The following is a 27,724-nucleotide window of genomic DNA, read 5'->3' on the forward strand; positions in this document are numbered from 1 at the left end:
GTTATGTGGACTTGACACACAGACGTACTCTTAGGACAGTCTTACCATTGTCTGGGTTAGTTTATCGAGTCATCCTTCTTTACCATAATTCCTGTTTCGAGTTACAGTTGTTTCTTAACCGATAAGGACACAGACTGTCCTTACCTAGATTCCGCTTAGCCCGCTCTACTATTTTGGGTGTAGTTTTGGCTTATTTTGGTACAACTTGGCTTATACTGATACTTCCTTGCAACTTATTAATTAATTTTGCATCTGGTTTCTGGGGCCCGGCTACATTGTGCACACAGTTAACCTTGCTTTTCTTCACTTTATGAGTTGTATTTTTACTTCTCCGGCTCTTAATTAATATTATCTTAAGTTACATATACTTTAAGTATAATTGTTTACTGTAAGCTTTGATACTCGGATATATCCCTTGTTTTAATTTTGAAACTTTTTTAGGCTTATCATGGCCGTGTTCCACAGTATACTTAATGAAGACCAACTGGTACTCTGTCTCTGAGATTATAACTGCTATTACTACGGACCCCACACTTCTATTACTCCATTTCGGACTCCAGGGATTATCTGTGACCATGACCATTGTCTGCAAATTGCCTGCTCTGTGGGTATGTTCAGTTATAATAGTTCTGTGTAATTTTGGATCTCCCCTTTTTGTTTTAGTTCCAATTTCACTTTTGGTGGCACTTTAATCACAATAAAGTTTATTTAAACAAATAAGCATCCACTTTTTAAAAAAATATCTGCATTTTCAGCCTCCACAAACTTAATGGAAATAACCTTGCACCCTCATAGCACTTTGAACACAGGGGAGCACAAATATCAATATTATCTTTTTCTTCACTGCCCTCCCTTTTTATCTCTTAAAATCATAAATCTTTACTCTGTTAATGTTGAGGGAAAACACCTGTTATTGCTTGCAACATCCTTATTGTCATCCTTTATTTCTATTGATTCGATCTATAGCCTTGAAAAAGTCAACTGTGACGAAACACGTGTCGGCTGTTTTGGATGTACCAGACTGTTTGGATATACCATTGTCTATGCAAGAATAATCCTCAATTGACTACTGCACAAATTCTGAACTTTGAACTTATTTTTCCACTTTGGATGATACGACTTGGACTACTGTGGTGTGCCCTGGTGTATATTTAACACAATCATTGTTGCTCAACATGTCATTAATTGTTATTGGGAACAAAAAGATGAATCTGCAATTTACTATGCTTAGGATATATTGAAACATACATGTATTTTTCACATAGGTACAGTCCTTGCTGAAGTACGATTTATTTTTTTGAGAGTATGGTTTCAAAAATGTTTCTGGAAAGTTTGTGAAGAGACCTGTGGTCTGGTTGTAACCGGCTTCAGTTCAAGAATCTTTATTTGATGGTCTCCTTGTGTAAAGGTTAGAGCTGATGCATTTCAGTCTACTAGTTCAGTTCTCTTCAGGACTAAAGCATCCTCTTTAATGAGCAGGCTTTATTTGTCTCAGGTGTTTTACTTTGCGACTGGACCCTTATCCCCAAAAAACTGGATGGATCGTCCTATTTTATCAACTTCAGCAGGGACTGTACCTATATGAAAAATATATGTATGTTAAAAAAAACTACAATTATGTTTTCTAAGAAAATCTGTGTTCACAGCCTCATAATTTGTCACTGCAGGCCTCGCTTCATTTCAGATCCTCTATGTGGAGCCGGGACCAAGCATTGATTGATTCAACTTAATCAGTGCCTGAAGTGATCAAGGTACTATTGTGTTCTTTTTAACTTTTAGTGCCCTGTAAACAGAAGGCTTGTGACTGACAAAAATATGGCCAGCAGGACAAACACAACTGCAAAGTTTGATTTTTTATAACTTTCTTTTATTTTGCCAAGTCCTCTTTTCTCACTGTCCACTCATGTTTTCTTTTGTGTTTGCTCATGGGTGCGCTTCTCAAAAGATAATGAATATCTTGTTCGAAATATTGCAAAACAACATTTTTTCTTTATTATGTTTAATTTCTGAAATTATGCTTTAACACATAATCGTGCAGCACACACCAATCCACAGCACTCCAATCTGCCCCACTACAATCCACCCCACCTTACCCCAACACCAGCCCACCTCACTTCAATCCAAACCACTAAACACAATCCAATTCACTCCAACCAACCCCACTAAAATCCTCCCAACCCACCCCAATCTAATCTGCTCCACTCTAATCCAAATCTATCTACACCACTCCAAAACAATTTGCCCCACTCCAATCCAAAACATTATGCCCCACTCCCACCAACCCCACTCCAATCCAACCAAAAAAATCTGCCCCACTCCACACTGCCCCAATCCATAACAATCTGCCCACTGCAATCTACTGAACTCCAATCCAAAACAATCCACCACACTCCAATCTGCCCCACTGCAATCCAAAAGAAACTGCCCCACTTCAATCCAAAACAATCTGCCCAACTCCTATCCAGAACAATACACCCCCACTGCAATCCTATCCACCTCACACCAATCAATCAATCAATCAATCAGGAATTTGTAAAGCGCACTACTCACCCGTGGTGAGCGGTGGGGGTAAGCGGTAAGGGGGAGGGGGTTGCTGCTACTGCTCGAACAGCCAGGTCTTGAGAAGATTCCTGAAGGTAAGGTCGTCTTTGGTCTGACGCAGGTGGGTGGGAAGAGTGTTCCACGTCTTGGTGGCGAGGTGCAAGAATGATCTGCTGCCAGTTGTAGTTCTACGGACACGTGGGACGGTTGTGAGGGCAAGGTCGGCGGAGCAGAGATGCAGGTCGGGGTGTAGAAGGAGAGCTGTCTGTTGAGGTATTCTGGTCCGGTGCTGTGCAGTGCTTTGAGAGCATGGGTGAGGACTTTGAAGGTGATTCTCTTGTTCACTGGAAGCCAGTGCAGGTCTCTCAGATGGCCTGTGATGTGGTAGTGGCGGGGGATGTCCAGGATGAGGCGTGCGGGGCGTTCTGGATGCGTTGCAGCCTCTTCTGGAGTTTGCCTGTGGTTCCTGTGTAGAGGGCATTGCTGTAGTCCAGTTTGCTGCTTACGAGGGCTTCAGTGACTGTTCTGGTTTCGGTGAGGATCCATTTTTAGATCTTTCGGGGGATGCGGAGGGTGTTGAAGCAGGAGGAGGAGATTGCGTTGACTTGCTGGGTCATGGAAAATGAAGAGTCCAAGATGAATCCTAGGTGGCGTGCCTTGTTGGTGGGAGTTGGAGTGGCTCAGAGTGTGGCAGGCCACCAGGAGTCATCCCATGCGTAGGGGGTGGAGCTGAAGATGAGGACTTCCGTCTTGACGGGATTGAGTTTGAGGCAGCTGTTTTTCATCCTTTGGACGGTGGCCTTCATTCCTTTGTGTTAGTTGGTCTTGGCGGAGTCCTTGGTGAGGGAGAGGATCAGCTGGGTGTCGTTCGTGTATGAGATCATGTTGAGGTTGTGGGATCAGGCGGTGTTAGCAAGCGGGCCATGTAGACGTTGAAGAGGGTCGGGCTGAGGGATGAACCATGTGGTACGCCGCAGATGATTTTGGTGCCCTGATTCACTCTTCTCCATCCCAATTCACCACACTCCCATACAATCCACCCACCAATCCAATCCATTCCACTCAAATTCACCCTAATACAATCTGCCCCACTCCAATCCAAAACAATCTGCCCCACTCCAATCCAAAACAATCTGCCCCACTCCAATCAGCTCCATTCCAGTCCAAAACAATCTGCCCCACTCCAATCCGCCCCACTTTAATCCAAAACAACCTGCCCTACTCCACCCTGCCCCACTCCAATCCCACACAAATCACTCCAATCCAATCCACCTATCCTCACCCTAATCCAATCCACCTCATCATACTTCAACCCAATGCACTCCAATCCAATCCAGTCCACCCCACATCAATCCAATCCACCCCAATCCAGCCCAGTCCAATCTACTCCACTCAAATCCAATACAGCTCGCCCCAATCCAATCCAGTCCACCCCAGGTCCTAATACACCCCACTCCAGTCCACTCTAATCCAATCCAATCCAATCCACCCCACCCCAATCAAGTCTACCGCTACCCAATCCACCTCACTCCAATACAGTCCACCCACACCACCCCATTCCATCCGACTCCAATACAATCTACTTTAATCCAGTCCACATTCATCCACTCCACCTCAATCCAGTCCATCCCTCTTCATTAATCCACCCCACAAATCCAATCCAGCCCACACCAATCCAATCCACCCCAATCTAATCCACCACACTCAATCCAATCTACCCCTCCTCACCGTAATCCACCCTACTCAATCCAATCCACCCCACTCAATCCAATCTACCTCACTCCAACTCATTCCACCACACCCCAGTCCGGTTCACCCCACTCCAGTCCTCCCCAGTTCAATCCACCCAGTCCAATCCACCCCACCCTAATCCCTCCAGTCCACCACAACCCAATCCATCCTACCTCATTTCAATTCACCCCACTCCAATCCACCCCACCCAACCCCACCCCACCCAATCCACTTCAATCCACCCCACCTCAGTCCACCTAACTTCAATCCAATCCATCCAGTCTACCTCACTCCAAATCCACCCCACTCCAATACAAACCATTACAATCCACCCACTACAATTCACCCCAATCCAAACCAACCCACCCCAGTTTAATCCACCTCAATGCAATCCATCCCAGTCCATCCATCATGCCCCACTCCAGTCCATCCAGCCCACCCATTCCAATCCACCCAAATCATATCCACTCCCCACCCCACTCAAATCCAGTCCACCCCAATCCAATGCAATCCACCCCACTCCAATCCTAACCCCCACCTCATTCCAGTTCAATCCAACCCACTCCAGTCCAATCCAATCCACCCCAATCCAGTGAATCCAATCCACCTCACTGCAATCCAATCCCCCATTCCAATCCACGCCATCCCACCCCATCACTTCAATCCAAACTGCCCACTCCAATATAATCTAATCCATCCCTCAAATCCACCCCAATCCCATGCACCTCATCCTATTTCAATCCACCCCACTTTACTCCATTCCAATCCACCTCACTCTACTCCAATCCAATCCAGCCCACTACCTCAATCCACTCCAACCTACTCCACCCCACTTCATGCCACTCTATGCCACTGAACTTTACTCCCATCTACTCAACTCTGACACTCTTCTCCTCCTACTCAACTCCACAACATTCCAACAAATCCACTCTATGACACTATACTCCCACACTCCACTCTGGCACTCCACAACAACTTCTTTTAGCTATGCTGAACAGCAGCCACACTGGTGTACAACATGACAAAATACATTAGCTCTTGTATAGGTGAGACCTATTAGTTTTGCCAATGCTTGTTATATAATGTTGTGATATAGCCTAGGCTTCTGAGGGTAATATACGCTAACCCCTTCAATTGTAACATATTTTTAATGTGTATGTGGTATGTTTTAAGGACAGACCATAAACTGCTTGTGTATGTACTTTCTCCAGGAGGAGGAAGGTGTTTGACTGCTAGACTGGTTCGTTTGGCAGCAGAACTTAAATCTTATCAGTTTAAGGATGAATGTGTGCCAGGAAGAGTTAATGTGCATGCATGTTTGCCAGTAGCAATGAAGATGGATGAGAAGGAAGCGCTGGAAGATTGAGTGGCTTACACTGTGGATGACATCAATGGTTAGAATAACATGGATAATGAATCATGGGTTATTTCTAAAGAGATGTGGGTGAGTCGAATGGAAGTTGATGCTGAAATTAACTTAGTTTGTGAATCCATTTCTAGCGTTTGGCCAGAAGAGCAGAAGTTGATTGGACAGGTAGCTGTGTTTTTCAAAGTAAAGGATGAATTTATGTATGATGGGCTTTGTTTGATTTGAGGTGACAAAGTTGTACGCCTGTGGGATTTGAGATGAAAATGTTTTTGCTGTTAGCTATGAAGGGCATATTAATATGTCAGCAACCAAGAGGCGCATCTGTGAATTATACTGGTGGCCGGGTATTGACAGAATGGTTGATGAGGGGGGTGAGAAATTTTAATTTTTGTTTCAATAGCAGCAAAATGGGAAATCTTGTGTAACTGAATGTTTGCCTATTGAGTTTGGTTCGGGCCATGGAGAAAGTTGGAGACAGATATTTTAAGTCCACTTTGTACTGTTCCCATAAAAGAAGCCTTTGCTATTTTGCAAAATGTTTATTTTTCCAAGTGGCCCTAACCTAGACTGACAGGGAAAATTAAATCTGAAGTAGTGATTTAATTTTTAGAAGCTGTATTTTGCAGAGAAGGTTTGCCTGAAAAACTATGTCTGCTAATGGGCCTCAGTGAGTGAGTACGTGGTTTAAAGAATATTTGTTGAGCTGTGGTATAAAATGCAAGAAAACTGCTAATTAGTGTCCCCAATCTAATGGCTGAGATGAGAGGTTTAATCGGACGGTTAGAGAATCTATTTAATCAGCTATTAAAAGTGGATTATCTTGGAGACCTTTACAGGCCACTTTGTTGTCATATTGCACCATGCCTAATCACTGTTACTCGATATTCCCCACTTGAAGCCTGGTACCACATCGGCTTCATGGTGGTTAAGGGAATGTGGTGGAGAATCTAAGGTTGCTGGTTATAAATAGATTAAAGAATGTGTGGAAAACTATCAAGAGAAGATTAAAAAGATGGTAAAAAGGAAAAGCGTAAGATTCATCCTGGTGATTGGGTTTGTATTAAAAAAACAACCTGTGGTGTCTGGTAAAGAGTTACCTAGATGGGCTGATTCGGTCAAAGTTGTGTAAGTTTTCAGTTACTCAATGAAAGTTATGGCAGGGAAAATTTGAAATATGAGCAGAATTTCAATTGCAGAGATTCTGAGATTGCTGAGTTAAGTGTGGTTGACCATCCAGTGACCACTTAGAAGAAAGGACCATAATTCTGAATGTTACTGCGCATAAGCAATTGTACGAACCTGATGGTTCTGATGAACATGGATTTGCTTCTGTGATTGCGGATGATTCTCGTATTGTTTACGAGGGTTTGAGAAGGAGTTCATGCCTTAGACATTCACATGTAAAATTTCAGGAATACACTAAGTAATGATTGCATTCTTTATTGTTGTTTATGTCAATGGGCTTTATTGTATGTTGATATTGTTGTTGTATATAATTAGTGTATTCATTTTATGTTTTTTGTTTTCCAACAAAAGGAGGTGTGTTGTATGTTTGGGAACACTTGGAATGTGGTGAGAACGGTGGGTAGAATGTTGGATGGAATTTGACAGAGGAACTTTGGAACTGGCTGTGGTTGGGGTGATTGTTTTGTCTGCTCCTGAATATTATGAGACAATAAACTATACTTAGCTTGAGATTCATTACCTGTGATTCTTTCACTGACTATCCTGAATAGTTTTAACCACACTGGCCCAAAATTCCCCAGGTGCTGCCAGCAAGATCTGTCAGCCTTGTCCATAAAGCATAGGTATATCTCCATGGAAAGCACCCAGTAATTACTGACCAGAGTGTGAGGCAACTGATAAAAGCATCTACTTTCCAAATGTCTCAAGGCATTTCCAATCTGTCAGGAGGAGTCGTTTGGGCCTGGAAACATACCGTTGGGGTGGAGGTGGGAGTCTGGGGTGGTGTTGGGGAAGTGGGCAGGAGCATGGCTTGCGCCAAATGCCCATAAGGCCCCTAATTCAACAGACAGCCACTGCCGCTTTAGCCAAAAGGAGAGTCAGTGCCATGTACTGTCGAGATGGAGGAGGGGTGTCTTTAACAAAATTTAGGAGTGCAATCAAGTCCCACGGTGCATCTGACAAGAGGGACTCCAAATAACTCTCACAAAGTACTCACAAGGTACTCTAGTTCTCCAGAGAAGCAACCACTAGCAGGAAGAAACCATGAATAAATGTTCAAGATAAGATTGTGGAGGGACGCAGGTAAAACAGGTCTGAGCAGAGAGAGAACCCAAGAGTCCTTGAGAAACAAATGGAAAGCAATCTTACAAAGCACAACAAAGTTTGTAGCATTGGAAAATATTAAGCGCTGTGCAGCTGCAACACAAAGAATGGTGTAAATATTGAGAGTTGGTCTCATATACAAAAAATATCACTGGTGTACAGAGAAAAAAACATCAGTTTCCCTGTAAAGCCGCATAGGAATGATATTCCTGCAATGTGCAAGCCAATGGCTACAACATCAGGTCAAAAAACAAAGGGGGGTAACAGGCCCCATTGAGATCCCCATGATACCTTAAATTCTTCAGAAATAACACCTCTGATCCTGACCTTAGCCACAGAATTAGAATACAACAAACTGTCCATAACAGCAAATCATCCCTGATCCTCAATTTTGGTAGAACTGCAAACCTAAAACCTAATTGCAGTGAATCAAAAGCCTTTTTCACAGGTAAAAATAAAGCACTGGATTTAATCTCCGGGCGCAACAGATCTACACACGCTAAGTAGGTATGACTACGGCATGGCAACAGTCTTTGTTAGGGTTTGAATTTTGTTGATTAACAACAGGGGCCCATATGACTTTTAAGAGGAAACAGGCTTTCCCAGTTACAGCAACATAATAATCAATTCTTCGCACATCGTTAATGGATGCTGGCCTGCAGCATGACCCTCCTCAAACACAGCCAGTTTATGATGGGCAAAAATGCCTATGTATGTTTCACTAAAAAAGAGAAATCAACTGTAAACCTATCTGTACCAGGTTTGACTCCCCAGTCATTTCCCTAGGAACTGCCTTGATTTCTGTCATAGAGATGAGGCTGGTGGGCTTTTCGGTTTTCTAATCAAGCTATGTCTACTCTGTCTAGATAATCAGTCACTCCTTCTCCAGAATCCACAAAAAATAAGAAAACAAAAGAATAAAGCTTCTAAGTTTAACAATATACCTAATATATCATTTGCACATATCCATCTATCCAGTTCTATGCTCACAAAGTTGTTAGCAGCCCAAGGGGTCCAGAACAGTAAGGGCAGGCTGCTACCAGGATGTTCAGCGCCTCAAAAAAAACGCAGTGTCCATCTCCTGGAGTACTGAACTGTCTTTGGTCAACAAATGTCATCTCTCCAGAGTTTAGATAGTAGACATTCAGTGGATCCCTGATGGATTTTAGCATGCCTGCCTGCTTAGTTATACAAAACATCTAATGTATACCTTGATGGCCTACCAGTCACACCACGATTCAGAACTCAGTTAATATTAAATTAAAAATATCTCAAACTTGCTGGTTTCATGGTGTATTTAAAAATTTGTTCAATAATGCATCAGAGGGAAAATGACAGAATCTGGGGTGAGGGAAGCTGGCCGGCATCATAAGCAAGTGCATAACTGGGAAGAGATCAGCTATGATGCAGGGCAAGTGGAAATTCTCTTAAATTCACATACACACACACCTCTGGAAAATAGCCTCAGATCTATCTGTGACATGATACTATGGACAGAGGAGTAATCCCATTGGCCACCCATGAGATAGTGTATTAAATGAAGCAAAGTATGTGATTGCCCATTTAAAAGCAATTGACTTTGCCACGGTCAGAGCAAGTGTGTCTCCTAGAAGTAGGCAGCGTTAATTTCTTGTATATCAAGGTAAAGCCAACATCCTACGCACACTAAAATCCTCATTCAAACCCATGACATTCCAAGGCATCATGCAGAGATATGTTGTTAGATGCTTACTAGTCATAACTTCAGCAGATTAGGTTTGATGACAGTTGCAGAAACATTACCGCACTATCACAAAAAATATGTACCAAATGTTTTGAAAGTGATCAACCATAAAAGGCCCCCCCACCGTTATCAACACTGATAGCTCAAATCGTCAGTGAATATCTTCATCCACAACAAAGAACAACCAGTAGCTTGCCGAACACAACACAAAGTGGAGCAAGAGAGAGGTGTGAGGAGCCATTGCCTATTCTAACAGCTAAAATGGGGAGGCGGCTAGGCAAATGGCTTTGTTAGGAGCCCAACCGTGCCCCCAACAAAGTAAAAAAGCAGTATGTCATTATTTGCAACTGGTGGACACGAGAGACATATAACTTTATACATACAGGGCTGATGCGAGGAGTACACAACAGAGTCCAAGACTAAACAATATGTGGCATTTTAGAGATACGATTCATGATCAGGTGAGTGCCTACCCACCACTCCAGCCACCATGCTACCCACAAGAAGAGGAAGATGGCAGACGGAGGGACAGCAATCTATAAACAAGTGCAAGTTTGGCTCCCCCATAGGCAACACAACAGAGCAAAAGCCCAGTAAAAATAATAGATATTGGAGGTGGACCAAGGTTGACTTGCCTATGGCTGCCTAGGTTGGTACAATGAGAGTGGAATGCGGCTTGAGCGATGGCCAATGGCAGAGATTAATTCAAGAATTTCTTTGATCACTTTATTTGTTGAACTAGATACCCTAAATCCAATGGGAATGCCCAGATGTGGGACCCTCGCTTACTGTTACAGGATTCAGCTCTACGTCAACGACACAGTCTAGCTAGGTCAAAACCAACCTAAGGTTGCTTTTGTTCCCAACCTGAGGGAACCAGACCTGGTGGTTTGGGCTGGACTGTTCGTACCAGAGCAGGATCCAAACTGATTTGCATTTGGCTAGAGTCTGTCTAAAGTAGTAGAGGGAGCCAAAAACACAAAATACAAAAAAACAGCTCATGCTCAGACACCAAACACCATCCGAACAACACACCACACTTGCATGTCTGCTTCTCAGCATCTACTCACCAAAGATGCAACAGAGACATGCATGAATTTGCTCCGGAACTGCTCTTTCTCATGTAAATGTGGCTAAACCCAACCTCAGCACCGAAAAACGTTACAGTCATCCCAGCTGCCTACAAGACTGTAAGGCAAAACTGTCACCACAAGCCCAGAGGTGGAGTCGCTATTGTATTTAAAGATGCCATCTTTAAAAACACCTACACAGACACCCCTAACCAGCTATGTGGAACACATCACCTTCAAGATATGCAGCACAGCCCACTTCTTCTTGGGTGAAACCCTTGTATACAGACCACAAGGACCCCGCACTAATTTTGCCAGTGACATCACAAACTTCATCATACCCCTCATCATCAATACTAGTACCTTCATCCTATCCTGCTTGGAGACCTTAAACTTTCACGTAGGCCTCTACAGTCCTTCTAGAAAATCTTGGAAAATTGGCCTCACCCAGCAAGTTACAGACCCACCTACAGCACAGAACACTTACTGGACCCCATTTTCCCCTCAATCAGCAACATCACTGTCATCAATCCAGCATCTATAACCTAGACAGACCAAGCTGTTGTCGGTTTCAGTATATCCACCCCACACAATCACAGACCTACCACTATTGGAACCACCCGCCCCAGCTGGGAACGCATCCCAGAAGAAGAGTGGCCTTCTGACCTCTCCGATCACCAGCTCAAGCACACGAGCAATTTAAGGAAAGCCATCAAAAACCTCAACAGCTGGATGCAAGCTTTGCTGCAGAGGGACTATGTGTTCCAGGGATCTTTTTTGCACTTGAAGAGGGCTGAAGAGGTGGGTCCCTCCCCTGCTGTCAATTATGCCCTAGCGCTATAAAGCACCTTCTGGACTCCTGAAACACGGGACACAAGCCTTGCTGCAGAAGGACTAAGAGTACCAGGGATCTTTAATGAGCTTGGCGGGAGCAGAGGATCTGGGTGCCTCCCCTGTTTTCATCACAACCTACTGCTATAAAGCACCTTCTGGACTCCTGAAGCGTACAATGCAAACCTTGCTGCAGCGTGACTAGGAGTCCCAGGGATCCTTTTTAACACTTGGAAGGGGAAGTCAAGATGGACCTCTCCCCTGTTGTCAACATGCCTTAGTGCTACCAAAAGCCGTTTGGACACCCGCAGCATGGGACGAAAGCCTTGCCTCAGCAGGACTATAAGTCAGAGGGATCTTTTTAGCACCTGGATGGGGTAGGGCAGATGGGCCCCTCTTCTGTTATCATCACACCCTGGTGCTATAAAGAGTCTTCTGGAATTCTGCAGAACAGAACACAAGCCCTCTGTTATCATCACGCCCTAGCACTATAAAGAGCATTTTAGATTTCCGCAGCACAGGGCATGCCGGGCCGAGGGCAGGACCCTCTTTGCCCATCATTATTGGGAAGAGGCTGTGCTGGGCCACATCTGTGCTAGCTTCTTATGTTTATTTGCATCAACTACTATTTCATTTATTGTTCGTTTTGGCCATAAGGAGGACCTAATTGACTGCACTGAACTTTATTGCTCTTAGATTTCTAATAGGAGGAACATATAGTTTTGAGTACCTTGCCATCTCGCCATGGTAAAAAGAAATGTAGCTGACCTCTTACAGGGGGCTTCAAAACCGAAAAATACTACAAAGCATGCTGCCGAAAACTGTACAGCAAAAGCTATAGACACTCTAACTGAAAAGGTAAAACATTGCTGACTCCCGAAATGGGCTCCTGCTGCTTACCTAGGGTACCGAAAATAACGATAAATAGTTGTACAAACAAAAACAAAAAAAAATGTACCAAGCACAGTAGATCTTGCTTTTCCGACTATCACACACATTGAAAATACACACAAACAGAAGGCTGTCCCCAAATAATGGCGTAACCTCCAGCTGGGCTTAGTCTGCATTTAGGATGTAGGGGCACTGATAAACAACTGAGATCACTGCGCAAGCTTTAAACCATATTTTTAAAAAAACTTGTCGTAATAGTAAAAGCAGATGTAGCAGAGCTTAAGACCATGGTACAAGATCTAACAAGTAAAGAGCCGGTAAGGAGGGCAGTTAACTCCTTAATTGAAGGCCTACCTGTGAATAATCAGATAGCAGACTCAGGCCAACTACTTCTACTTAAACACACCTCACAAAAACATATACAAGATTTGAGCAAAGCAATAGAAAATGCCTGACAGAGACCCTATGGATCTAATTTTTTACAGGAAACATTTCAACTAGTTTCTCTAGGAAGTCCACCTAGACCGACAACCATAATAAACAGGGGTCTCGGCCTAATCACACAGCACGGTTTCTCTGGTACCACCATCCCAAATGCAACTTGGAACATCGCCTCGTTAAAAAAGCAGGATAGTGTATATGATAAATGTCACCAAAAGTCCCTTCTCAGGCTAGGGAAGAAAAGAAGACACTGATCAACAAGCCTACCTTCTGGGTAAGAAACAGTTAATGGTGTTATCCTCTGATTTGTTCAGACATTGTTACTGGCACATATTCACAGGATCTAGATGGCTGAGACTACAAGAAATGCACTTAGATAATGTAAATTACATGGACAGTCTGGTGGTCCTAGAAGTCCAGGCAATGTCTGAAAACAGCACTGGCATTCAACTTAAATATAAACCCCCAATTAAAATCATATTGAAATAACTGAATCCAATGAGCAATTGCACCAGAAAAGGCAAAAAATGGTTGTGATCAAGGTGCAAATAAACTAAATGGCAACATGCGCACAGGGCCTTACCTTCAGGGGATAGCAAATGGGGATGACCCATTGCACATACAAATCAAAAGAGAAACCTGGTATTACTTGTAACTCGGTTGCTTTGCCCTGTAAGGCAGAAAAACAGTGAGAACTAATCAGTCCTCCTAGGCAAGGTACAATCGGAAAGGACGAGGCACATGTTAGGCCAAATGTGATCATTCTGTCATGGAATGCCAAATTCAGTGATCATAAATTGGGCAATTTTGTGAATCAGTTTGATATATACCTCTTTCAAGTTTCATGGCTATTAACACCAATTTATAGATCGGGCTTTATGTCATTTAGCATAGAGGCATCTCATAAAGGAGTGGGTCGACTATCAGGGGTTTATTAATCTAGGTAAGCATTCCATTGGCTTGTAATGTTAAGCAGTTACTGTTCATTTAGAGGGATTTACTGGCTCTAATTACTTCAGCTGCAGGTGGTTAATTAAGACTATTTAATACCTCCAATCAAAGCACTATTAAACATACTGAATGAAACATTTTACATAAAGTGGATATTTATTTACATACTGATTCCAATATTTACCCAATAATCATAGGGGGGATTTTAATATCATATATGAACCATTAGATCACTTATTGTCCCTATCAGAACAAGAGGATGAAAAGTTCGGCACCCCTGCATTAGAACTGCCAACAGTTAAAGATTGAACTGCTACTGCTTTACAGCTGGACGCTCTGACTTTATCCTATGGCCTTAGGGCATGTAACGGGCAGACAAGATGTGTTAGATTGGGGGGTTACAATCAGAACTGGCTCCATAAGCTGGATTGATTATATTATGATCAGTGCGATCTAATCATCACTCTTGGCAGACATGACAGCAATAGAGAGAATGGATAGTGATTATAATTTACTTCATGTGTAACAGCTAGATCACCACATGCACCCACACCCTAGCTCCCCTCAAGTGTAACCTAAGTGCAACCCAAAGACAACAGCCCGACCACAGGCCAGCTGGATCACACTTGAACTCAGGCTGACTAAATACCACCTCAATCAACTGGAGCACAAATGGAGAACAAAAAGGAGACAGCAGAAAAAAAACTCAATCAGCCCTATGACGCTACTACCAGCAGATACAGAACACCAAGCGTGAAGCTCCTGCAGGTCCCATTAACAGCACTAACAGCAAGGAAATCTTTGTCATCAAAGATTTCACAGCGCCTCCTGTGACTTAATCCCTTCACAAGACTTTCCAACAAGCTCTCAGAATTCTTCTACAACAAAATCACCTCCATATCCATAGCCGATGAATCAATATTGACCTTGTGTCCTGCCATCACCACCGTCTAAATCACTGCTACCATGAAGACCATCTGCCCCTTGGCTCCCTCATGCCTCCACAAAAGGACTCCTACCAATTAGCAAAGAACTAACACCCATCCTCAATGCTTCAATTTACTCAGCCACATTCCTGGGTACTTGTATACATGCCACCATCATGCTCCTCCTCAAAAGAAATCATTTGCTGACCAAGCGATTCTTTCCAACTACAGAATTAACCCCATTCTACCATACCTGGCAAAGTCTTTGAGAGAAACTAATCAACCGATGCCTCACAGACCACCTCAGCAACCACCAGATATAGACCTCATGCAGTTCGGATTCAGGCCCAACTACAGTACAGAAACCACACCTATCGTCACCACAGACAACATTGCATGATCACTGTGTGACATCGTTTGGGTCAGATAGTCGGACAGTTGTACTATGTCATGTACGTCCGGTGAGCAAAGGAATGTGTCCAACTGTACATGAAGATCATATAATTGGGAATAAAAAGAGTAGTCTCTGAGCCCCGGGTGATGAGCTCGCCAAGAGTCAATCAGGCCCCACTCCCTCTGCCAGTTTCGGTATAGATTAGCTGTCCGATTAGTCGGGAAGATGGTAGCGGGGGTGTGATCTATCTAATGTTGTGTCTGATATGCAGTTAAAGACCCCTCCCAGCAATATGGAACCCATAAAGTAGGGCCCGACGCTCAAAAAGGGACCCTAGGAAACTTGATTGGTCTATGTTAGAACCGTATATGCTCCCCAGGACTATATCCCACACATCTAATTTACTTATGGCTATAGTATATCACCCCAGAGGATCAATGAGGGATGTGACATGCTGATATGGGACTCCGTGCTTGATCCACATTAACGTCCCTCTGGCATATGCCAATTAGGTAGTAAAGTAGACCTGGCCCCCCATCGCCAATGAAGAGCCTTTCCCTCATTGGCATCTAAGTGCGTCTCCTGCAGCAGAGCTATGTGGATTCCTCACCTAGTAAGGTGTGAAAAAACTTTATCGTTTAGCCATGTTTAGCCATGTACCTCATCCCCCTAACATTCCAAGTTAGGACCTTAATCGTCGGTGACGTGACAATTGGAGGAATAATGCACAATATGGTAGCAAGCGTGGGGGCTTCATACCCGTCTTGGAGGTAACAACTCCCACAGCAGTGTACATATATAAGAAAGCTAGGCAACACTCTATAGGTTTTTCAGTAAACAAATAACATTGTCCCCACTCTCAGTCCCCAGGGCAAGAGGTGTGACATTCTCATCCAAACAGTTAAACAACCAGAAATCAAACTTGTTCATGCCGTCTGTTGTTCAGGCTACGGTTTATAAGGGAGTGGTAGCTCAGTTGTTGTACTGCAGTGGGGTCCAGGGAATCCCAGCCCCGTCTCACCCCCCACTTCTTATGGCTGTAATGTGGGAACCGCGTGTAATCAAGTTACATCAAGTCTGGTGAAGATGGCGTGGGGGTAAGGCACATCAGTCCTCTCGGCGACCGGCAGCAGTCGCTTACTGAAGGCGCGAAATGGTTCATTGAATGAATACATCTGCAGCAGACAGGTGTGCATTTAGATAAGTTCATCGGCAGTGCCCAGGGTGACTTCCGGGAGGATTACACTCGAATGGGTCAAAGCCGCAGACTCACTGTCCGAATCTGTCTGTTCCCTGCTCGTCTCTCTGGCTGGCGACATGTTGCTCAATAAAGAATCCCCCATCGATGCGACTGCCGCCACCACTCTCTGCCATTCCTCCTGCTCTTCCTCAGCGGTGGGTGGACCAGGCCCAACTGTTGGTCGTCTCCGGCAGGATCGAGGAGCCTCTTCCTCTTCCGCCTCTGGGATGATCGGCCTGGGTCCAGGTCAGGCATACACTCCAGCCAAGACCATGCTTCTTGTGTAGTGGCAAAACATTCCACTCCAGTCGTGGTAACCACCCAGAGCCGGCCAAGAAACTGCATTGAATAAGACATCCCCAATTCCCTAAGTTTCCGCTTGACTGTCACAAAAGTTGCTCTCTGTCGCTGGACCTCTTTAGAGAAGTCAGGGAATAAGGACACCCTACTGTTTTCCACCACTAGGTTCTCATGTAGCATGGCCTGTTGCAGCAGTTAGTCTCAATCCTTGAAGTGGAGCTGTTGTGCTACCACTGTCCTTGGCAGAGCTCCCAGGGGCGGCGATTTAACGGGCACCCTATGGGCCCTCTCCAGTGCAAAATAGGGGGAGAGCCCCTCCGGAACCACTACAGACCTGAGCAAGGCTTCCAGATAGTTTACCATGTCCGTGCCCTCAACTTTTTCAGGGAGCCCCACCACTCTGATTTTGTTACGGCGTGCTCTATTCTCTGCATCTTCTGCTCTATTTTCTAGTGTTTCTAAGCGAGCTTCAATGGACATCAGGCGGCCATCCACAAGTGCCAAGGCAGGAGTTGTTGCTGATATTTCCCGTTCTGTCGCAGTAAGCCGCTCCGCCAAGCGGCGATGATCGTATTGGAGGAGGCCCAGGTCTAGGCTTAAAGAGTTGATTTTGACCTCCAGTGCTGTGCGAGATGCCGCTATGGCCTGTAGGACCATCTGCAGTGTAGGAGCTGTGGTTGACACTTCCGATGTCACTGGCAGTGCATGTTCCGTCTCAACATTGGTAGCCCTCATGCCACCCAGCTCCTCACCTCTTTTCTCAATGGCCTTTCCCATGTTATACGGTGGGAGTGGGAAGCGCGGAGTACGACTGCCCCCTCTAGGAGAAAATCAGTGCCCTCTGAGCTTGTGAATGGTCTTGCGTTATAGACGTCAGCCGTCCCTCAGGTTCCTCCTACCAGTGGGGTCTGATCCTGTCTCATCTGCTCTCGAATCTCCTCTGCATGTCTCCTGAGTCTTCCAAGGACAGAGAGCCCTTACCAAGCGGTGAAGAGTCGCTCCAGTGTCAGCCGGGGGGCCCCAGGGCCGCATCACCACACTTATCTGTCAGCTCGGCTCCCCCGCTACCACAGATGGAAGCCATCTTCACAGGTGTGCGTTCCACAATTATATTTCTCAGAGACCCGCACTACCATTTGCTGTCGGGGACCCGTTCCGACGGATTGCAGCCCTTAGCTTGTCCTCACCTGTGCTTGCTCCTATGTTTATGCTCCGCTGGGTTGTAAAGTTGGATCTGAGGTCTCATCTTTGTGTGTTCCGACAATCTCGAACCTGCCTCCGTCCCTTCTCAAGTGCAGTCTCTCCACAAGCCCCCGGGGGACTGGAGATGGGCAGCGCTCTGGCAAGATACTTCTTATCTGTAGTTGCCAAGCTCCTACTTCTTCCAGCTGCTTACCTGCGGGCCCCCACCGGGCGGGGGCTCCCATCAGGCCGCTTGGGCCCAGCGTCAACTCCAGGGCCAGGGCCCTCACTGCGCCAGACTCCCCAGGCCTCATTGATCGGCCCCTCGTGGTGGCGCTGCTGTCCTGCGCCGAACAGTACCTGAAGAGGTCACTAACTCCAGACCCAATCTGTCCACATGGCATTCGGAGTGCTTAGCATGCGGTGCCCCAGTCCTGCCCAACTCCGTCTGTAGGGCTCCCGGACTGCCCGATCCAACAAGTGAAACCTCAGACCAATGCTTCTCCCCTGCCGCCATGCAGGAGGGCTGCTCCTCATGTGCTGAGCCCAGCCAAGCGACACTCCGCCTCCCCCCAGGCGTGCCCCGCAGTCTGCTCGCTGAAGGGCACACCGCCCTCAGTCTGAGTTCAAGAGGTGGCCCCCCGCAGAATCGGGGCCACATAGACTTGTCTTATCAGCCACCCCATGGCTCCGCGGGTATGCCCTCAGTAATCCTGCGTCCGCAGGGCGTTTCAATTAGGAGGCCACCATCTTGAGGGGGTTCGGCCTCAACTTACGGCTCCCGCTGCAGCCACCCGGCCACTCACTGCGCTCAACAACTCGATCTGAGGCGGCACCGTGGTCGCGGGGGCTCCATGAGCAACCCCCCAGGGTCCCCCCGCTTGCAGGATGGGTGGATGGGGGACTAACGAGGCCACAGGTCCCGGAGCACCGGCGCCCTGCTTCCTACACCATTCTTCGTGTAGCCACGCCCCCACAACCTTGGTAGCTTATGATTTTGATTGGACTTTCTGCTTTAACTTATGAGACAGACTTCTCTTTTCCTTCATTAGGAAAGATAGGTTGTTAACTCGTGTTTCGTTCACACAATTCAAATGAATTATTGTTCTGGTTCATAGAATGGTATGGTCTGTTTTCTTATAATTTTTTTGTTATTTTTTATACCTATAGGAAAAGTGTCTCCTGATGAAGGGCTTTCAGACCGAAATGCATTGGGTTGCATCATGAACTGTTTTGTCAAGATTTGAAATTGCTTTTCATGGATCTTTGTGTCTGAAAAATTGATTTTCGTTTTTGAAATTTTTGAACTTTCATGGATCTTCAATTTGAGTGTATTGTCATTAACCAATTATTAAATTAATTCTGATCAGCATATTGAATCGTTTGTTGAATTAGGACGACTAATTGAGACATTGATTAAAGATTTATCAAGTTGAAAGAGTGCATTAGAGTGACGTTACCCCAGACAGAGGGTTTTTTACTTTTGTGTACCACGTCCCCGGATCAGAGGGCAATACCCCATTTTCACCAATTATTTCAATGACAGACAGATAAATTATGAATAAATTAGAGTGCAGATCTTGTCATATTTGAAGTCACAGTTTTGAAAGAAACAGGTTTGGAAATTTATTGTAAACATTCGCCATGTGCTTCAACATTTTAACAAGATACTACTTTAATTCTGTTTAAAGTACATCTAAAGTGTAAACATTCACCACAAGTGATAGTTACTATGTGCAAATCAAAAATATGTAACCAAGTACATTGTTGGTATATGGAATTATGATTACAGACCTCGATGGTAAGTGCTGAGGCTGCCGGACCATATAAGTTGGGACTGCAAACCTGTTAGGTGTAGCAACCTACAAAAGCAAAACAAATTATATTTCAATATACAAGTGTAACACATTTGAAAGTAAGTATGTCCTTAACAATAAATACTATCTAATTTCGACAAAGTACAGCATATTGAAAGCCCAACTATCTTTAGATAATATCAGCAACTCAGCCACGCAGTTTCATTAAAGTGGTAGCAAGAAAAGGGAATATGGTTAAATGGGGAAAAGAAAAAAGGGGTCAAGCAGAGAGAAAGATTAAGACGGAGAGAACTACAGCATTGAAGCTTGCTAAAAGATAGGTAGAGAAAGAGAGGACTGGTGAGAAACAAGGGGAGAGCAAACATGAAAGCAAGAAAGATACAGTGGATAAATTAAAGAAAACAGACCGCGAAAAGGGGGCCAGAAGAGAGGAAGACAAAGCGAATAACAGGGTGAAAAACACAGGTCTGCATTATGAGTATCCTGCAATCTGGTGTGAGGATACTGGGGACATGGAATCTCAGAATATGTCCTTCTTCAAATTCCAGCAAATGTGACTTTTCTCCTTGGAAGGGGTAAAATCTAAATGAAGCCAGGGAGAGTGTTAAGTAGAACACTGCTGATATTTCCTCTCTGCTCCGAGCAGGCAGTAAGTGTCAGTGTAAGTCCAGGAGGCTGGGGGGGGGTGGTCTTGTCAAGGCATGTACTGCAGTTTTGTGCCTGTCCAGAGGAAGCACCGCTGCACCTTTAAACTGCTGCAGGAATGAGGTGTGAGCTGAGTAATGCTGTTGCCTGCTACCCACTGAGCACACTGAATACAGTTATCTGGTCAATGAATACAATTATCTGGTCAGGAATTTGCAGTTCTTGTAATTCTGTACCGGGAAAAACCTGAAATCGCAAGATGCAGAATATCCCCCAGCGTTATAGCTCCAGGTGAAATTCTACAACTAGTGATGATTGGGTGTTAACAAATTCACTGACAACATCTAATCAAACTCCTGTGGGAAGAGATTCCATTTATTTCAATTACTTGTTGATTTCCTAAGAGAAAGTCTAGCCAAGTCAAGTCAGTACTCTTTATTTCAGCCATAAAAGAAGCATACAAGTAAAAACAATATAAATACAAAATCAGTGTAACTATATACTGTGTACACAAACACTAAAAAAGCAAAAAAGCATTATGCAAATAAATTAAAATTAGTTAAGAACAGTTAATAAAACATTATCCATTATAATATAAACACAAGTAATTGTGTTACCAGAAAAAGGAGGAATGATTTTAAAATTCTAAATGGTAAGGCCATCGGCTTGTATAAAAGGCACCAATGTTCTCAACAAACTAATACATTTATACAGTACAATACAGTTGTGGCTTATGCCTGGTCACCACTAGTGAGCGTACGGTTCCCCTAATGGCTTCATACACCATTTATACTTTCACAAAGCCAATTTAAAAAAATGTTTCCTCCTCAATCGCCACATAACAAATAAATACCTGGAGACTGCAAATACAATGTGCTTGCTGCTGTCTAATTGTAAAATTCTACAGGACTCCACATATTGTCTGGTTCCAGGGTTCCTACAGATAGATTATCCAGTTAGTCCTGATCCTACTATATCCTGGGAAAAAAGGGCTTGAGCCACAGTTTATTTTTCAAGGCCACACTATAGGCAAGTCATCTCAGCCTGTCTGTACTCACCCATTTTGACTTATTTACCCAAATTGGTAATGTCCCATGCCTAAGCTGGACGTGTAGTTTTCTGGACAAATTAGGTTCAACTTTGTCTAAGAACTGTACAGTTTTGTAGAAGTCCTTTACTGTGAAAAAAGAATCAGGCAGTAAACCCGTGGCTAGGCTTGACATAAGCATGCTAAATTTGAGGTTCCTGAAACACCTCTTGAGCTCTGATTTGCTGGTTAATAAACCTGCCCCCCACATTCTCCCCGGGTCTTCCCAAAACATAACTAGCCCCATGCTTAGCAGTGTGTTTCTAACATATTTAATCCAGGGAAGATTGCGAGCCCCAGGAATGCTAAATATCTCTTCCAAGCCCTGGCGGTAATGGAGCAAATCAGGGGTGGCCCAAAGTTTTCTCCAGTACTTTAGTGGTCGTACTGCAATTATTTCTGTAATTGACCTGAGCTCAAGATCTAGCGGGAGTAGGGCAGTACTGATGGAGACTCAGCAATTACCTCAGGAGCCTATTCTCAACTATCTGTAGTGGTTTTATGGCCTTGTATCCCCAAAGTTCAGCACCATAGAGAGCCGCACCTACCGCTTAATGAGTATAAGTCTGCATCACTGGTAAGACTGATTCAGAAAAGGAGCCCCGGTCAACTTTCAGCAACCCACTGACATATTGCTCGAGTTGAAGTCTGTTTTGACATTTGTGCGCTCAGTCTAAATTTTTAAGAGTAATGTCTAAGTACTCGAACAAATGGACCTGCCCTCATGGGGCCCAGTTCAAAATAGATTTAGCATGTGATTAATGGCATGCATTGAGAAACATATATTTTGTTTTATTAACATTTATTTCCAGTCCTCTCTGCAAGCTGAAGCTATGGAATTAATCCAGAGTTCTCTGTATCCCATCTGCGATTTAGACAGGAGTAGTGCATCGTCCGCAAACATTAACGCTGGAACCCTCGTGTTGGCTCGTCTAGGGGAGTCACTGTCACAGGTGTTTAGGTGGGTGACCAAATCATTAACAAATAAAGTAAAAAGAGTTGGAGCAAAAACACAGCCCTGCCTAATGCCCCTGCTGACACAAAGGGGTTCTGTCACTTTTAGCCGACCACAGTGCATCGGAGCAAAGTTCTGTTCGTGCAGCCTCTCAATAATTCGACACAGGTAAGTTGGGACTCCCATCTCAGCCAGCACATGCCATAACAAATTTCCATATAATATGTGGATCTTAATTCTACAAATACCATATAGAGGCTGCCCCTTTCAAGCACAATGGATTTCCAATATATTAGCTGAAGTGTAACCATTGGTCTACTGTTGAAGTGCAATTGTGGAAACTTGCTTGCATAGGGCTTAAAATGCTGTTTGTCTCTAGCCAATCTTGTAGTCTTGTTAGAATGACTATACTGAAAAGCTTCTGAGTGGTATCAATAAGGCTAATGGGCCTATAATTTGCTGGTACCAAAGGGGAGCCCTTTTTGTATATAGGAATGATTTATTTCTCCACCCAAGAATGAGGAATTAGTAACACACTCATGATGGCATTAAAAACAACAGTGAGATAGGGAACCCAAACATCAATCTCAGAGAGGAACAGGTCACCTGGGATTTTGTCTAAGCCAGGGGCTTTATGCAGGATAATCTTCCTGATGGCCAAGACCACTTCCTTGCATGTAATGAAAGGATGCTCAATGATAACATGGGGCCCCCTCCACAGCTATCAGTTGGGAACTCCTAGCAGGTACTAGAAGTGTGCAGTCTCCTGGAGCTGAAGAATACAGATTTGTAAAGTGTGTAATCCAATCATCAGCTGCAATATTGCTTTCAATGGTAGTAATCCTGTCCGCATTCCCAGTCGCAACTACATTCAAGAATACAGTTTGATCTTTACCACTGATAGCAACCAGGAGTGCCTTCCAGCTCCCTTGTTCCCATTCACTCTTGGCACTGTTAGTAACCCATTTTGTAAGCCGATCTCATGGCCTGGATTGCACATCTATCCTGGGACAGTGATGACCTCAAGTTTAGCGGACCTGCAGTTGCTATAAACCATGATGTTGGGTTCCTCCTGTCTCCCACGAGCCTAGCTTCAGCACCTAAATGTTTTTTTAGATCTATAAAAAAGATTATTATTCACAGCCCCACACCTTGCTAGTGGAATCACTTTCACCCAAAATTGGATCTAGATTGCACAGGTCTTCAATGATCTTAGGGCCAGATGTAGCAACCAGTTTGCATGTCGCAAACTGCGAAAAACTCAGTTTGTGACATGCAAAACGGCCAACGCGATGCAGATTCATATTTTGCGAGTCTGTACCGACTCGCAAAATGTGAATCTGACTCGCAAATAGGAAGGGGTGTTCCCTTCCTATTTGCGACCGCATCGCCATGCTGAGTTGCTTTGTGACCGCGAATGCAGTCGCAAATCAACTCGCGGTTACCACCCACTTAAAGTGGGTGGTAACGCATTCGCAAACGGGAAGGGGTCCCCATGGGACCCCTTCCCCTTTGTGAATGTCGCCGAAAATATTTTTTCAGAGCTGGCAGTGGTCCAATGGACCACTGCCTACTCTGAAAAAAAATGAAACCAAAAGGTTTCATTATTTTTTTGAATTGCAACTCGTTTTCCTTTATTAAAAAAAAGCAGTCACAGACATGGAGGTCTGCTGTCTCCAGCAGGCCACCATCCCTGTGAGTGCAGGGACTCGCTATGGGGTCGCAATTTGCGACCCCATAGCGAGTCGCAGAAGGTGTCTGAGACACCTTTCTGCATGCACTTTTGCGAGTTGCAATTTGCGAGTCGGTATGACTCGCAATTTGCAAGTCGCAAAAAATGTTCTTGCTACATCTGGCCCTTAGTAACTAGTTTGTAAACAAACTTTACTGATTCAAGCGAGTGTACCACTACACGCTAATTTATCCTGTGGCTGTTTGTTGCTAATTGGCATCTACCATGAAAGGTTTGCAAATACGTGGCTGTGGGTCTGCTGGAAGGGAAGGCCAGGTGTAGCGCAAGCACATTGTGGTCACTTTCGGGACTTGTGTTAGCTGTCATGTCAGTTACGAATGGTCATAATCTGACATTGACTAATGTATAGTCCATAATGCTGGTGCTTGGTAGTCTGTTAAATGTGTGCCTTCCTTTCCTGCCTGAGCAGGTTCTCCCATTTCAGGCACACACGGTGTGGTTTAAAGTCAGGGCATTACATTGGAGGGCCAGCGGTGACCATTTCTTTAAGGAACATATTGTTAGATGCGGGATAGCCCAAGCTCTATCCTCCTTGCCGCATAAACTGACTACTAGAAATGTCTAGGGGCTCAAACTGGCAATTAAAGTCACTGCCTACTATTTTTAAAAGTCCTACCAAATGGCTTGCCATGTGGGATGAAAGCGGGTAAACTGTTGCTGATTCCTGTCTGTTGCTCGTGGGTCTATAATAGATATTATAAATAGAGCCAGCTTGGCTTGACGGGAATGAGAGAGTGACACACAAAATGTTTCCTGAAATTGCCTCGACCTTTTCATCTTTACAACCCAGATGAGTTCCCACCCATGTCTGCAGGCCCCCAAGATGGTCAGCCCCTGTCCCCTGCTATAGCTCCTACACTGTAGGCTATGAAGCCAGCCTGGTGAAGCTTTGTGTTTAGCCACGTTTTTTAAAAAAGACAGACATTGAACTGGTAAAAAAAAAGACCCCAGTCTGCGCTATCTGATTTAGTACTCAAGTCTGCATCGTTCCATGACAAGTCCCTGAGGTTAAACTTAGGGTCTACATCTTCTGGGATCTGTGACACCAACTTGATCCACTAAATCCCTAGGATTGATTTATAAACCAAAAAGGGAGTCCTGGTACTGTATTCTCCTGTGCCACACAAAACACTAAATTTGCCTTGGCCCATATTGACCTATGGGGAAGTAAGTCAAGCTGTACTGACCACACCACTCTCCTGGGGACCTAGTTTATTACCTATAGTGTCTAAGTAGGAAATGGGTGACCATTTGGGGTAGGAGTCAGCTGGAGGGCCCCCAGTGAGGTAGCTTAAGGAGGCGCAAAAGTTACCAGTGTTGATAGTAGAGGAGGGTTGCAAACTCTCATCTCCCACATTTGGATGCCCAGTCTTAGAACACCTGTCTACTATTTTCCCAACAGTGCTGAACCATTGTAAGACCCCCTCATTGGCTAGTCAATCAACTTGTTCAATATCCTCAAACTGGTTGAACATGGGGACACTAAATGTACCACAGACCATGGCAGACCATTGGGAGGTACACTTGGGTTTGTGGGACGTTGTGATGGAAAGTGAGTGTGAACAACCTGGCCTATACAAGTTGGTGTCTTGCAGAAATACCCCAGAGGAAGTCAGCTAATGTTAGTTTGACCCATCCATGTATGCACAACATCACAATTTTTTTGCCACCAAATAAGGATCTTTGAAGTTAATAATACCACAGTCCCCCAGTCGGCCTTCCGACCCTTCCCAATCCACCGTACTTTACGAGCAAAGAGTATGTTACAAGCCAGTGAGACAGGAAAGTTCTTATCCTTCGCAAGCCAGTCCAGGCACATAATAACCAGGTTATCGTGACTTTTGTTCTGCCCTTCACCCAAACCTGGGACTCCTGTCAGTACGACCACATAAGGGCAAGCCACAGGGGGTAAGCTGGTAAGAAGTAGAAACCTGGGCTTTTGAGGTGGTGAGCTGCTCCCAAGTTCACAGTATTGTCTTGGTTGTTGACCTTCTTCAGGATTATCCCGTGTTGATCCCTGTGTTGTCCCCTGTTTCCATTGAGTTGGTGCAACTGTTTGATGGAGGGGCAATGGCAGTTGCAGTGCTGCTGGAGTTGTTTCACTTCTTGTGCCCTGGTTGCATAGATGGCACAGCTGGGGGAGCTGGTGCAAGGTCACCTCTAACTGTAGACTTCCAGAGTGGAGGCAGTGGGTGGGTGATTTCTTTGAGTGTCTGCTCAATTGCTGCCAATCGTGCCAACACAGGTGAAATCTCCAATTTTAAAATCTCTTTAACCCCGTCAGCTAGATCTTCCACCAAATAAGCCACCCAACAAAGTGCTCCCCCCATGGCATGAGGAAGGTTAGCTGGTGCATGGGAGGAGAATAGGGGAGCCGACGTGGGTGCCACTTTCCGGCTGTTTATTTTGGGGAGGTCCTCGTCTATTTTTTTGGTAGCTTGCTGAAGCTCCTTATGCACATCCTCAGACAGGGTCTTGGGCAGTGGTATCCTTTACAAAGTGTCCGGTGGTTGGTCATGGGCCTCGATCAGTGTGTTAGACTCGACCTCGGAAGCACTCCCAGTTGGGATGATTGCGGCAAACTTGCACGAGCCAGGCAGTAATTGCACAAGCTCTCACGGGCCCCTATAGAGTCTTCTCTCAGTCAGCTCAATTTCTGTAGCCTCAACCCCAATAGCCCTCTGTCGCATTAAGTCTATCAAGGTTGGTTTGGGGGAAAAGTTGTGCCCAGGTTGCCCCCCGGTACCCTTAAATTTGCCCATGTAGACTTTGTTGTGGGGATCCTCAGATACGGGCAAACGTTTGAGCCCCTCCAACAGTGCACTTATGTGCACAGCTCTCTCTGAAAGAAGTTTGATGGAAAATCAGCCCCAAACACCAAACGACCAACCGACTCAAAAATAGAGGGCACAGAATAGCGTTAGCCAAGGTGAGGGCAAAGGCATATGCAGTGTAAAGACTTGAAACAGAATAAAATCATGCGGCAGTTGTAAGACAGTCATAAGGTAGTCACTAGGCAAATCCGATTACAGCAGAACCAATAAAATACTTTGGCAAGATAACAGTTCAGCAGTATGGCAACAATACAAAACCAGGTATCAACTTACCTCCTCCCCTGAACAAACTGAAGCTGATGCCTCCACCCACGCTAAATACATAAAGTCCAAAAAAGAAAGGCAGATGATGACTAGATTTTCAAGAACTAAGAAACATATGAGGACACTTGCCTCAATGCCAGAGTGCCACAGTGCAGAAGCCACCCCTATGCAGAAACCCACATGTGATGATTGCTGAAGATTCGCTTCAATTCTTGCTTAGAAGCTTCAATGCTTCAACACTACTTCAGTGCTCACCCGAACTGTGCAGTGAGAGCTAACTTATCAGCAAATCACAAGTCACTTATCACAGAAGTGTCACAGGTCCTGAGTTTTGTCTTCTGACTCAGCAGAGCAGCGCAACAAATGTAAAAGGCGTTGAATTTGCAGCTCATCAGATCATCCAGCATACCATGGGAAACCATGCACACTACGGTCAGCTCAATGCTGTTGGCGCCACCCCTACCCTCCCCTCCCCTCCAAACCCGCCATA

General features: G+C 44.8%; 1 protein-coding gene across 2 annotated transcripts in view; it reads right to left on the bottom strand.

Annotated features, from left to right (window-relative positions):
• Positions 1-27,724, bottom strand: part of ADAM9 (ADAM metallopeptidase domain 9) — a 463,250-nt gene that overhangs the window by 12,796 nt on the left and 422,730 nt on the right. For both annotated transcript variants that reach the window (XM_069213868.1, XM_069213867.1), the window contains exon 21: positions 19,674-19,741. In XM_069213868.1, the coding sequence (XP_069069969.1) occupies positions 19,674-19,741 (68 nt within the window). The remainder of the gene's footprint in view (positions 1-19,673; positions 19,742-27,724) is intronic.

This window comes from Pleurodeles waltl, chromosome 11 (assembly GCF_031143425.1).
Source record: "Pleurodeles waltl isolate 20211129_DDA chromosome 11, aPleWal1.hap1.20221129, whole genome shotgun sequence".
Lineage (NCBI taxonomy): Eukaryota > Metazoa > Chordata > Amphibia > Caudata > Salamandridae > Pleurodeles > Pleurodeles waltl.